This window comes from Orycteropus afer, unplaced genomic scaffold (genome assembly GCF_000298275.1).
Source record: "Orycteropus afer afer isolate SDZICR_OR568_19922 unplaced genomic scaffold, OryAfe1.0 scaffold00303, whole genome shotgun sequence".
In the NCBI taxonomy this organism is placed as follows: Eukaryota; Metazoa; Chordata; class Mammalia; order Tubulidentata; family Orycteropodidae; genus Orycteropus; species Orycteropus afer.
Window position 1 is genome coordinate 2656364 of NW_006921890.1, and position 14405 is coordinate 2670768.

Consider the following 14405-nt stretch of genomic DNA (forward strand, 5'->3'; position numbering starts at 1 on the left):
AGTGGTTGACAGTGGTAGCTGGCCATCACCTAGTTCTTCTGGTCTCATAGTCATATAGGTTGAGGATCACATGGTGTACCAGTCCCTTGGCCTAATTGTTTCCATGCATCTTTGGTTTTCTTCATTCTTCTTTGCTCTGGACGAGGAGAGACCATCCTTGCATCTAGATGGCTGCTTCCAAACTTTTAAGATCTCATTTGCTACTCACCAAAGTAGGATGTGGAACAATGTTTTTGTATAGTGTGTTATGTCTTGGTTATGATCTTAATGGAAGCAGATAACCAGGTCATTCCTCCATGGTGCTGCTGGGTGAGTTTGAACTGCCAACCTTCTGGTTAGTAGTCAAATGCACACTGTTTGTGTTGTCAGAGGCTTGCCTATAAAAAGGAGCCCCAGTAAAAACCCTGGACACTGAAGCACAGGTCACCTTCCCTGAGTGGCAAAGCACCATGCATGTCCTCCCACACTTGGATACCAGCAGGGTGATGTGCACTGACTCTGTGGAAGAAGACAGTGGAGGCTCTGCTCAACTGTCCTAAACTATGCCCTATGTACTTCTCCCCTTGCTGATGCTAATTTGTACCTCTCCCTGTAATACACCTTAACCATGAGCATAACAGATTTCAGTGAGTTCTGTGAGTTCTGCTAGCAAGTTATCAAACCTGAGGGATAGTTTTGGGAGACTTCTGAACTTGCAGTTGTTGTCAGAAGTGAGGGGTCTTATGGACTCTAGTCCCTCTAAACTTGTAGTCGGTCAAAGGTTTTGCCATTACCTTCTGTGTATGTCTGCTTTCATACATCAATTATGGGTAAAACACGTGATGTCTGGGCCACTGGTGGGTTCACCAGCATCTTCCTCTGCCCTGTTGCTGAATGGGCTGCATTGCTATAGGTGCCATACTGCCAAGGTTGGGTCTCCAGTGCAGCTTCATACCAAAAGACAATATCATAGCTAGATCTGCTCAATATTAAATTCTGCACAATTGGGTATACTTTGTACTGTCCCAAACACACAAAAAGAATGTGAACTCACACCCATCAGCCCGTCTGTACCTGTGCATAGCAGAATGTCTTCTTGTCAATTTCCACCCTTCCTGCATCAAACTCATGAGCTAAGGTGAGGTACAAGCCCCCATGCCTCACAGGAGCTGCTTTCAGCACAGGCTTTGGGGTGGGACTGGGTCTTACCTGCCTGAGCAGCCATGATGAGGGCCGTGTTCCCCTCGTGGTCCTGCCAGTTGACGTCAACATGGGGGCACTCTGCTAAGGCCACCACAGTATCCAAGAAGCCGTGGTAGCAGGCGACAATAAGCCCAGTCTAGAAACAAAAGGGGGATTGGTCAGAGGGCAGAGACCAAGCATCATTAGTTGGAATGATGGCCCTGGGGAGCCCCACTGACCCTTGAGGGCTGGACAGGTGGCCACGGCACAGTGGTAAGAGTGCAGAAACCCTGAGGCCCAGTTCTCAATGATGGGTCAGAGCAAGCTAGCCACTCCATTTCAAATGCATATTGAGCCAACTACAAGTCAGGCTCTGTGCCTGGGAAACGTCATTAACAAAGATGTCTGCCCTCCTGGAGCTTATCCTCTAAAGGGAAGAAGAAGGCCGTGAGCTGCAGAGGTGGGATGTGTTTCAGTATCAAATAGGGTGGCCTGGGTGGACCTCACAGAGACAGTGACATGGGGCCAAGGTGTGGAGGTGGTGAGGGAATAAGCCAGGGGACATTGAGGAGTGTCAGGGTTCCTATGGCCCTTGTTTGGTCAAACACTAGTCTTGATGTTGCTGTGGATGTATTTTTCACATATGGTTAATTAATATCTACAAAAGAAGTCCTGGAGGCACAGTGGCTAAGTGCTTGGCTGCTAACCAAAAGGTTGGCAGTTCGAATCCATAATGATTACAGCCTTGGAGACTCTATGAAAGACAGATCTACCTTATCCTATAGAGTCGCTCTGAGTCTGAAAAGACTCCATGGCAACAGGCTTAACATCTACAATGAGTTGACTTTAAGTAAAGGAGATTATCTTCCACAAAGTAGATGGACCACATCCAATCAGTGGAAGGCTTAAAAAAAAAAAAGCACTGAAGTTTCCCAGAGAAGTTAATCTGCTCTTTTTATAGCTCGAAGAGATTAGATATAGGTCACAACCTACAGTGATGTGGCCACATTAACATAACTAAGACCTTATTTCCAAATAGGATTAGATCCACAGATAGAGGGGTTAGGATGCCAACACTCACTCTGGAGGGATACCATTCAATGCAACCCTTACAACTTTGGTTGAAAGGAGGCCTCTCCATGGATAACAGACGGAGGCCCACAAGGTGCCCACAAGGGCTCTTGAATTATCATTTCGGATGCTCTCACCCCTCCCTCTTCACAGCAGTATTATCTCCTACCCAGTGAACGGGTTTTTTCTGGACTCAAATCCCCTTCCCCTCACTTTCTTCCACCTGTGCCCACCAAAGGCACAACTTCCCAAAATGTGCAGCTGGCCTCCAATGACAATAGCCTCAGAAATCTTAATATAAGCTGAGGTCTGAAAAGAAGATTACCAGAAAAGAAACCATCATAGCCCTTAAGAGTTCAGTTCAGAGTGAGGCCAGACACATTCTGCTTAGACCAGCTGAATGGTGGGACATGATCAGCAAAGGCAGTAATCCTGAGAGGAGGATTGTTTGTGCATCTGAAAATCCGTCTGGACAGACAATATACCACAGTCACTAGGCTGGCCTTCTAGAACGGGAGCCACAGCAAGGTTTGCCTGCATTCACTTCTAAGAGGAGGCAAAATGAAATCATCAGGGGCCGAAGAAAGGAATATTCCACTGATGGGAGGTATGAGGGGTAGAAACCCAGAATAAATGCAGCTGCATCCTTTGATCAGGGCAAACACAATGGATGGATTCCCTAGGGGATGCACTTTCCCAGCTCTGCCTCACACCCGTGAGATTACCTCCAATTTTCCTTTCCACAAGTCCTCTGAAGCTGCCTCCCTACCATCTAATTAAGCTACACTCCAAAACAGATTCCAAAGAAGGAGCATTTTATAAATGTCTTCATAACACTCAGATTCCATACCATCACCAGCTCTTTACAACCTGATCACTGAAAAACCATGAGTAATGAAGCCACAAGTCTGTTGTGGGCTGAATCGTGTCCCCAGAAAGACATGTTGAAGTCTTAATTCCCAGCACCTGTGAACATGACTTTGTGAAGTGCAGTGAATTATGTCACATGGCTCTTCCACCCATAGTCTTTGTGATGCCACAAGATGACTGGGTGGGACTATGCAAATGTGAGGTGCCTGTGGCCCACCAAGGGGATTGGATAGCTTGTTAATTATGTACATAAGGTGCCTGGCACCCTTGTGAGGGTTGGACTATGAAATAAGGTGTATAGCACTCTAATGTGGTATTGGTCCATTTTCCCATGTTGCTAGGCCAAAAGTGAGCCATGCCAGAAGTACAGAGAGGGATGTCACTGCCATCGAGAGAGGAGAGCCGGGAGAGGACAGTGTCCTTGGTCCTGAGATCCCTGTGCTGAGATGGACCTGAGATCCCTGCTCTGAGACTGCAGAGAGATGGTGGCAGCAGAACTAACAGACCGGCATGAGACTCAGTAGTTGGCTTTCCAGCCCGCAGATCAGGAAAGCTGCGTGCCTTCGGGTAAGAAGCTTGCCGGTGGAAAGGAGTGCCTCTCTAGCAGTAGATCTAAAAGAATTTGGTTAACACTTACCTGAGCCGGGCAGAGGCCAAGGCCGGAGAGAAACATGCCTGCGGCAAGGCTGAAAAGAAACTGTCCTGACTGAGGAACTGTATCCTGAGTCATTTCTGACCCTGAATTATAACCTGTTACCTCTCTAATAAGCCCCATAACTGTAAGTATTGTCTGTGAGTTCTGCGTGGCCACTGCAGTGAGTTATCGAACCCATCGTGGCAGAGAGTGCTCTGGGAGGGGTGGTTGTTATCGGAGTTGCCAAAAGGTTGCAGGATGGTGGCTAGTCTGACCTCTGCCTCATAGGAATCAGCCTTGGGCTGCTGATGGTGATTTTCTCTCCCCCTGATGAAGTTACAGGAGGTCAGAAGATGCCTCCCCATGCCCTTCTGCAGTTTGGAAACAGGGTCTTTGAAGATGCTATCAGTTATGTTAACATGGGGTCAAACTGGAGTCAGGTGGGTTCTAATCCAGTCTGAGTGTGTTCTGGCCCTCTATGCTACTCTGGTGGCATAGTGCCTAAGGCATTTGACTGATAACCAGAAGGCTGGTGGTTCACCATCAGCCCCTCCTCAGAAGGAAGATTGGGCAATCTACTTCTATAGAGACAATGCCTCAGAAACCCAAGGAGGGGTTGCTATGAGTCAAATTGACTTCACAGCAGTGAATTTTTTCTTTTCTTTTGGTTTTTGTACGCTCCTGTAAGAGAATACCACGAACGGGTGCCTTGAACAAACAGGGATTTATTCTTTTACAGTTCAGGAGGCTAGAAGTCCAAGTTCAAACTGCCAGACTCTAGGGTCTGAGTGAAGGCCCTTTGACCTTGGGCTTGACCTTTGCCTCTTGCTCCCAGCCCACTGAAGCCCACTGGAGGCTTCTCTTGACTCAGACAGCTGCTGGCTACTAAGGCTGACAAACCCAATGTCAACAAGTAAAGTGGCATAGTCCCAACATTGTTAAGCAACACGGCAGGCCATTAGTCCAAATCCAGAAACAGTCCCAAGATTGTCAGGAAACATGGCAGGCTACTGAAGGAAGACTTGGCTACATGCTAGGTCCACACCTGCCAAAAAGCTCAGATATCTTTCTCAAAGCTTCTCATATAATAGAAGCAGACCACATTCCTCAGGCAGCCACTCAGCTGCTTACAGTCGATTCCACCACGGAGCTGATGACAAGTCTCATCATGAGAAATAACTCCATCCAGCTGCCCAGCCACTCAAAACCAGGCCCAACCAAGCTGACACACAACTTAACTACCACAGAGCATGTCCTTATAAAAGAGGAGAAGATACAGATAGACAGGGCAGATGGCCATATGACAGCTGAATTATGCCACAGCTGCCAGAAGCAAAGAAAGAAAAGAGAACATGAACAAATAGTTGGACCTGTGGGCTCGGGACCATAGTCGCAGGGGACATCAAGCTCAACTGGCATAACACACTACACAAAACATTGCTGCACTCCTACTTTGGTGAGTAACAACTGGAATCTTAAAAGCTTGCCAGCAGCCATCTAGATACAAAGATGGGTCTCTTCTCGTCCAGAGCAAAGAATAGTGACGAAAACCAAAGACACATGGAAACAATTACTCCAAGCCGCTGGTACACCATGTGATCCTCAGCCTATAGGACTATGAGACCAGAAGAACTAATGGTTCCTGGCTAACACTGTCAACCACTCAGAGGGGGATCTATGTAGGAGATCCTGGATAGAGCAGGAGAACAATGTGGAACAAAACTCAGACTCATTTGAAAAAAAAAAGGGGGACCAGGTCTGGTGGTATGATAGAGCCTGGTGGAACCACTGAGACTATGGCCCCTAGCTGCCCTTCAGATCTGGAATTGAATCCACACCTGTGGCTTCCAGCCAAACAAAAGACAGGCATATGAGGTGAACATTTACTCTAGGTAGATACACTCCTCAGAGAGAACAATCATGGTACAATAGAAGGGCTGTGTATGCACAGGGACACAGCTCAGGAGGCAGGAGTGCATGGAAGGAAGGACACAAAGAAGAGGTGACTATCAGGACGAAGTGGGAGGGGAGCTGTTGCATTGGAGTAAATTGTAGTCAATGTCATGAGACAAAGTGAACTGCTGTATGGAAAGTGAATTTGCTCTGTAAACTTTCCTCCCAATGACAACGTAATTAATTAATTTAATTTGATAAGAAAAGAGAACGTGGCTCTCCCAACACTGTAACTTCAGGCTCCTAGCCTTTAGAACTGTGAGGCAATACACTTCTGCTGCTTTAAACCACCCACTTTGTGGTAACTTGTTACAGCAGCCCTAGCAGGCTAATATAAAGCCCATTTCTTTATGGTTATACTTTCTGGGAGATGAATACGAAGGAATCTTTCACATTCAGAGACCATAAACATATTCCTAACTATTTTATCCTAAAAGTTTTGAAGTTCAGTGCTTCATAGGTAGGTCTTTATTCCACATGGACTTCATTTTCGTGGCTAATGCTCTGTAGGAATTAAGTGACTTCTTCCACACGGTCAGCCACCTTCCCAAGCCTGATGGACAGAAAAACCTATGTGTTTCCCACTGACCTGTAACATCAAGCTGAGGCACGTGTCAAGCTCCTGTAAAGGTGGGAATGAATCTGTTTTGGAGTTTGCTAAGTTTCTGGAAGTTGATTGCCAGGCGCGTCTTCCAAAGTGCTTCTGATGGGACTCGAACCTGCAACTTTCTGATTAGCGTGTTAACTGTTTGCATCTACATTTGCTGAAGGCAGGAAAGCATTTGCTGAAGGAATAAAAACTCCCCTGAAATGTGTTGGTCCTGCCTACCTGGCCCAGGATTCAACTAACTCCCCACTGGGTGCTGACGCATGGTGACATGGGTCTTGGGCTTTTTATCTTCCTTCTACCTTCAAGCAAGGAGATGACTTGGGGGCTCAGAGACCCTCAGAGAAGACAAGCTGACTTTCAGTGTGGGTTTGCTCTGGGCTGGGCAGCCAGATGTGGGGCTGATTAACAGCCGAAAGCAACAGGAAGACGCAGAAGACAGGGAAGAAGGCCTGAACCCCACGGAGGAATTCGCTTTACCTGCGGGTGAAATACACCAAGAAACCTACACAAAGATACACGGCTACAGAAAGTTGAACACAATGCAGATCAGCGTGGCGGGCTGATGAAGCCACACCCCGAAGGAACGGGGTTCAAATGTAGCCGTGTTGAAAGAGGCTCACATGGTGGGTTGAGACCATGACAACCACCCCCAGGTCACACAGTATGGCTGGTGGCGTCTCTTTTGGTGAGAACTCTGAACGCACATGCGTTGCCTAGCTCGGCTGGGCTATGTTCCTGAAAGACCTGTTTTTCTGCAGGGATGTGTGAGAAACTAACAGGCCACCCTCGAGGTATGTTTCACTTTTTATTAGACGTGCTGGGTCTGTTTCGACATCCGTCAGTCCAAGGTGTCCACGGTGGGCTTAAGAGGTGATTTTACCATTTCCTTCATGTTCTCCTGCCTCTAAGGAGATTTTCTGCTTCTAAAGATGCCAAATAAATTTTAATAAATTAATAAAGAAAGAAAAATAAATGGAAAGTAGACCAAGCGATTTTCTCCAGCACAGGGTTTGGAATTAACATTCAACAAATTCAGGGTTGTCAGTAATTCAAAACAATTTCCCATTAGGCTAAATTGACATAAAATACACATTTTATTGTCCCTGCCAACTTTGTCATTCAGGTTGTTAGTGATGGTCTGAAACAACTTTGTTCACTATTCTCTGTTTCCTTTTTTAACCCTCGGAACTTTGATTTCCTCATTTGTCAAAAGGTAATAAAAGAAGTTCTTGTGGCCTAGTGGTTAAAGCATTTGGCTGCTAACAAAAAGGTGGGTGGTTCAGACCCCTCAGCCACTCTACTGGGAACAACAATATTACAAAGATTTACAGCCTAGGAGACCCTACGGAGCACTTCTGTGCTGTCCTACGGGGTCGCTATGAGCAAGAAACGACTCGCTGGCAGTGGGTTTGGTTTTTTGGTTAAAAAAGTGAAATCGCCAGAGTGGAGGGTTCAGGAAGAGGAGGCTAAATCATCCTGGGTGTTTCGAGAATAATCTCCCACATATAAACCCAGCCGTCAGGTACAGCACGCCCACTCCTCATCAGGGCCTCACCCTGGGGACCAGCTCACCCAAAAGCATCGTCACAAAGCATTTTCCCCTCCAATGACTGGTTTGTGCTCATCTACTAACTAAAGGTTGGTGGTTCGAACCCACTCAGTGGCCCATGAGACAGAGGCCTGGAGAACTACCCCCGTAAAGATGACAGGCAAGCAAACCCGGTGGGAGTGGTTCTGCTCCGTAACACATGGGTCGCCATGAATAAGAATGGGTTCAATGGCAGTGCGTTGGTTTCTGGCCCACACAGCTCAGAGCTCATGGCCCTCCCAAGACCAATGTCACTGGGTCCCTGCAGGTCGTTAGGTGTCAGACCTGCAAGATAACTGTCTAATTGGCAAGTGTTTAATTCCATTAAGAAATGGAGATTCAAAGGGCCACAAAATGAGAGGGGGGGGAGGTATGAATAAAGTCGGTATCCTTGAGTCCTTCTGGATTTAGATTCAAAACTCATGCAACAGCAGGGACCCCGTTCACACCTGCGATTGTCATCAGCAGCCAGGGGGCCTGTACCCCGACGGCTTTGTATCTCATTTCCCTCCACTAGGAACCTGCCCTCAGACAACTACAGCCCTGCAGCCAAAGGAAGGACCCTGAGTGAGACCCACCCAGCCAAGCTGCTCCCTGATCCTGATTCTGAAAAATTTGGTGACAGAATAAGTGATGATTGTTCTTTTCAGCCAGTACGTCTCGGGGTGATGTTAGGCAGCCTTCGACAAATAGTACAAATACCAATATGTGTAAGGACAGACTTTTGACCCAATCCACTCATGATCTCCGTAAGTCTATCATATTAATAGACAACTTTTGTTTCTGCCTTGAGAGCTGTAGCACTGTAGTAAGGCCGCATACATGTTTACACGATTAAATACATAATTAAATGTGTTGTATGAGCATTTTCCATACCCTTCTGTCTGTTTGCCATACTGGGCTGTGGTGGCTTGTATCTCTGTGATGCTAGAAGGTACACCACTGGCATTTCAAATGCATTTCTAATACCAGCACGGTCAACCATGGTGGGCAGGTTTCAGTGGAGCTTCTAGACTAAGACAGACTAGGAAGAAAGGCCTGCTCATCTGTTTACAGAAACCAGCTAATGGGAAAATCCTAAGGTCATAACAGAATACGATCCTCATTCAGAGCCCCTAAATGAAGATGCTGGAAATACGCAGAGGCCGGAACCTGGACTGAAGCAGGCAAGCGATGGGGAGGCCCATGAGGCCGAGCCCCCGACAGCAATTAACAGCAGCAACAGCTACCATTTTACTCATAATCGTCAAACTCTACTGGATGCTCTGCATGGTACAGTGGGATGTAATTAAGAAAATTGCCCCTCTGGACCCAAAGCAAGACCTGCTATATTCCCAGAAGACATGAGAACACCATTACTGTTTTTATTTTTATTTTTAAAATTTTCTCCTTCAAAAATTAGAAAAATAAAGGTTTGAGCACATTTTCCTGTGGCACACTCTGTATAGGACATTTTCCTGTGGCACACTCTGTGTAGGAGCTCTGGTAGCATAGTACCGAAGGCACTTGACTGCTCACCAGAAGGCTGGCGGTTCAAACCCACCAGCCACTCCTTGGAAGGAAGGTTGGGCAATCCTACTTCCGTAGTGATATTGCCTCGGAAACCCAAGGAGGGGTCGCTAGGAGTCGGGGCCGACTCGATGGCAAAACAACAACAACAACAACAACACTCTGTATGTTACCAACACTGATGAAAATGAGGTGTCTGAGGGATTTTGGTCATGAGGAAAACCTTCAATCACTGTATTAAGTGAGAAAATGTAAGATTTGCTAAGCGATTCTGTAAGATTATCTATGAACAATGACTGGGATAGAAGCTGGAAAGAAATGCACCAACACTGTCATAAAAGTTCCAATTTTTCTACATTTAACAATTACTGATATGTAATAATCAGAAAAAAAAAAAAAAAACTTTGGAGGTGGAACCAATTCCAAGATAGCTTTGCAGGGGCACAAACAGTAGACTCCAGGTACAAAAGAAGAAAACCGCTGCTTCTCCTTTTCTGGAATGAACTGGGGAGGGTACAAATGCAGTTGAAGTCGAGCAATTCATCAGAAATTAACTGGACTTTCTGAGCTCCGCAGATGATGGTAAGCTTTAAGGCACTCTTGCAGAATCACCTCACAAAGCTTCAAGAGCAGAATCCAAACGGTTCGCTGCAATTTGCCTCAAAGACTCAGAACCCTTCTGGATATGTAAAGGACCCCAGGAGGCACAAGGGCACAGGCGTACCTGTGGGGGGGCAGTATGCCAAGCGCCCTGGGTACCGCAGCCCTGAGCAGTTCCTTTTAACCATCGCACGTTGAAAGGAACACTTGCCTATTCCAGAGACCTTTGCGGACTTCAGGGCATTTTCCACCCCTACCTCCCTCTCCACCTGCCAGTCCCCTGGGACCCTCGGCCTCTGCATCCTGGCCCGGGGGGTTCAGCTGCCCCAGCCCAGACCTCCCGTCGACCCACCTGCGTGTCCAATGCCCTCTTTCCCCCTGAAATGTTTCTAGACGTGAGGCCCTACTTTCTCCTAACAGAACCTTTTGGAAAATGGAGAGAAAAGTGAGCCAAGGCTGGAGACCCCCCAGAGCAATGGGGTGGTGGGGGATGGTAGCCAGTTTTTGAAAAAATGATCTCTCTTCTAAGACCATGAAAAATTGGGCCCCAAGGCAGAGACTTGATTGCTGGGTTAATTGTCCATGGTGCGTGATGACGCTAAACATTTAAGATGGTGTCAGCTGTCCGGATAGCACAGTTCCAGTGCTTGCTGTAAGGTGCAATTTGCTGTTGATAGGCTTCTAGCAAGCAGCTTTTGTCCTTCCCCCTGCTAACCTAAAGGTTGGCAGTTTGAACCCGCCCAGCAACTCACAGAAAAAAGTCCAGGGATCTGCTTCCATTAAGATTACAGCCTGGACAAGGGAGAACAGAAGGTTTGCACAGGGAGACGATTCAGGGGGCAGGGATGTACAGGAAAGGATACAGGGGAGAGGTAACTACAGGGAGGCAGTGGGAAGAGAGCTGTTCCAGTGTGGGGAACTGCAGTCAATGTCTTGGGACAAAATGTGTATGAACTGCTGTATGGAAAATGAATTTGCTCTGTAAACCCACTCACAATAACAAATAAAAAATTTAAAAATTACAGCCAAGAAAACACACGGGATGGCCATGAGTTGGAGGAGGTGACGGGACAGCAGAGGGTCTGGGTGTTGTTTTGGCTTTGGAAATGAACCTGCTCCTTGAAGTGTTTCTTGCTTCAGCAGCACACTGCAAGGTGGACACGGACAACAATCCCCCGCCCCGCGGTCAGACGCACGCGCTCAGGCAACAGCATCCTCTCATAATAAACAAAATTCAGTACCGGTTTCTTCCAAGCAATTTTTTGCAAATATTGGGCCTGTAACTCACAAATAACATATTTGTGGCCATTCCAAACAAAGGCGCCCACCACCAGCAGCCCTACAGTGGGGTCCCTAGGTGGTGCTGAGTTAACAGGCGTGGCTGCTAGCCTAAATGTGTGAGTTGGCCCAGAGATGCCTAGAAAGAAAAGGCTGGTGATTGGCATCTGTAAAACCTGCTGTTGAAAAACCTACTGGGCCCCATTCTGCACATGCAGCGTTGCCATGAGTCAGAAGCAACTGATAACTGGCTAGCCCTACAAGGTGTGTAACACAATGAACACATCCGATGGGCTGCCAGCACAGGGAGGCGGGTTCCCTGATCTCGCAAGCTTTCTGCCTGTGTTCAAGCATCCAGTATGCTTGTCCTCATGACCCGCCCGGCACCCCTGCTGTGTGTTGAGAATATACAGCTATGGGAGTCTTCCCCTAGGGGAACTCAGGCTGGGGAGTGAAGGCGAGCGTAAACAAACAATGACATCACTGGGACTTTGGGAACACAGAAGGGGCCCCAGTGGAGCAGTGCCTAAGCCCTCTGCTGCAAACCAAAAGGTTGTGGGTTGGAACCCACCAGCTGTTCCCCGGGAGAAGGCTGTGGCAGCCCACGTCCGTAGATTACAGTGTAGGAAACCCTCTGGACAGATCTAGTCTGTCCTACAGGGTCACTATGAGTCAGGATCGACTCCACAGCCATGGGAACATAGAGGGGAAACTTGTCCAGGCCCAGGAAGGCTGCACCACCAGACAGTCCTGTTAATTAAACAAAAGCAGGGAGCATGGGGCAGCACATGCAAAGAATTGGATTCTGGAAGTTTCTCGTTCTTCCTCATGCTGCCCTCGGAGACAACTGAGGGGACAGTCAGGAAGGGCTTACAAGGAGGGAGGGCAAGGAGGCTTGTTTTCCCCCAGCTGGCGGGGAACCCCTGGAGGGTCTTAGCAGAACTGTCTCATGATTAGTAATAAGTAGTTCATATCCTGGGGTGGGGCGAGGGGTGCATGGCCATTTTCTTCTGTTTTCAGAATATTCTCTTCAAATGTCATCTTCTTCCTCTTTCTCCCCCTTCTTCGCCTCTCCCTCCCACCCCTCCTGATTTAGCAGCCCATTGTGATTGAAGGTGCATCTGAAACTGACACCTGTCTGTCTGACTCACCTTCCTGAGAAGGGCTGAGTCACATAACGTTCAGGGATTTGGGGGCATCTGTTCTCCAGGTGTTCATTAACATCTTCTAACTTGATCTTTTGATGTAAAATTTAAAATGAAAACCTCTTATAAATGTAGGGAGCTCTGGTGGTGTAGTGCCTAAGGTATTTGACTGCTAACCAGAAGGCTGGAGGTTCAAACCCACCAGCCACTCCTTGGAAGGAAGGTTGGGCAATCTACTCTCATAGTGATTGTTGTTGTTGTTGTTGTTGTATGCCGTTGAATCAGCCCCGACTCACAGCGACCCCTCCTTGGGTTTCCGAGGCAGTATCGCTACAGAAGTAGGATTGCCCAACCTTTCTTCCAAGGAGTGGCTGGTGGGTTTGAACTGCCAGCCTTCTGGTTAGCAGTCAAGTGCCTTAGGCACTATGCTACCAGAGCTCCTCTGTGATACCACCTGGGAAACCCAAGGAGGGGTCTCTATGAGTCAGATCTGACACCAGGGCAATGAGTTGTGTTTTTTGTTTTGTTTTGTTTTTTTTAATAAATGTAAAGTTGTTGAATAGCATTAGTCACCAGAGAGGTGCAAATTAAATCCACCATGAGATACTGCCAAAACCCACCAGAGTGGCTAAAATTATCAAGACAATACCAAATGCTGACAAAGGTATGAGACAACGGGAACTTCCAGGCACTGCTGGCAAAAGTGTAAAAAAGAAGCAACCCCATTAGAAAACCAGCAGTTAGTTGCCAATAACGACCAACACAGGCCTTTCTCACCACCCAGCAATTCCACTCCCAGGTTAACGCCACTGAGTTGACTCATGGTGACCTCATGTGTGCAGAATATAACTGCTCCATAAGGTTTTGGTTTTTGTGGCTTTTTGAACATTTTGCTGTATTTTAGGTGACCATTTATACTGCAAATTAGTTTCCCATTCAGCAGTTCACACACAGATTGCTCCGTGACATTGGCCGCTGTCCCACAATGTGTTAGCATGCTCCCCATCCTCCCCGCCTTCCCTGTGTCTACCCCTCCAGAGTCCCTGTCCCTCCCTGACTTTTCATCTTTGCTTTCGAGCAAACGTTGCCCATTTGGTCTTGTACAGCTCATTGTTTGAAAGAGCATGTTCCTCACAGGCGTCATTGTTTACTTTACAGGCCTATCTATTCTTTGACTTAAAGGTGACTTCTCAGAGTGGCTTTAGCTCCAGGTTAAAAGGGCAATAGCCTCAGGTTTCTCCAGTTTCTATCAGTCCAGTAAGTCTGGTCCTTTTTTGCAAACTTGAGTTTTATTCTACTTCTCTCATTCTAACCTGGACAGAGCAGTCTGCAGTGGTACCCGGGCACCATCTAGTTCTTCTGGTCTCAGGCTAGAGCAGGCTGTGGAGTAATTGCTTCCTTGAGTCTTTGATTTCCTTCACTCTCTACTACCCCAGACAGGAAGAAGCCAAGGCTTGTATCTTCAGTGGCCACTCATGAGCTTTTAAGACCCAGGATGCTACTCACTAAACTAGAATATAAAACACTGTCTTTCGAACTACGTTATGCCAATTGACCTATATGTCCCCTGAGACTCTGGTTCTTAGCCTTCAAGTGCAGTAACTCAAGCCCACAGGCCTTTGGATATGACTAAGAAGGGTTCATAACTGTGCCCCTCTGTGTTTTATTATAGGTATGAGTGTCCATGCAGCATATAGAAATATGCATAGACAAGTTTCCACAATTATACCTATAAATGCCCAGGCATGGACTCCCATATACCCTCCCACATCTGTTTAGCTTATATATCTATCCAGGGAATCATTAACAATTTTTGGTGGTCATTGTTGCTGTTACCTGTCATAGCAGTCACTGTCATTGTCCTTTATTCTTGCATGCTTCTCAGTACCTTTGCTTACCTTGGTCACACTGTATTGGCTTCCCTTGTATTGCGAATTCCCTTTCCCTTCACCAAAATTAACATGTCTAAAACAAAACAAAACAAAA

General features: G+C 47.0%; 1 protein-coding gene across 1 annotated transcript in view; it reads right to left on the reverse strand.

Annotated features, from left to right (window-relative positions):
* The window catches only part of ANKRD33B (ankyrin repeat domain 33B), a 104583-nt gene that overhangs the window by 42542 nt on the left and 47636 nt on the right, over positions 1 to 14405 (reverse strand). Inside the window, exon 2 of the mRNA XM_007951614.1 lies at positions 1189 to 1318. Within this exon, the coding sequence (XP_007949805.1) occupies positions 1189 to 1318 (130 nt within the window). The remainder of the gene's footprint in view (positions 1 to 1188; positions 1319 to 14405) is intronic.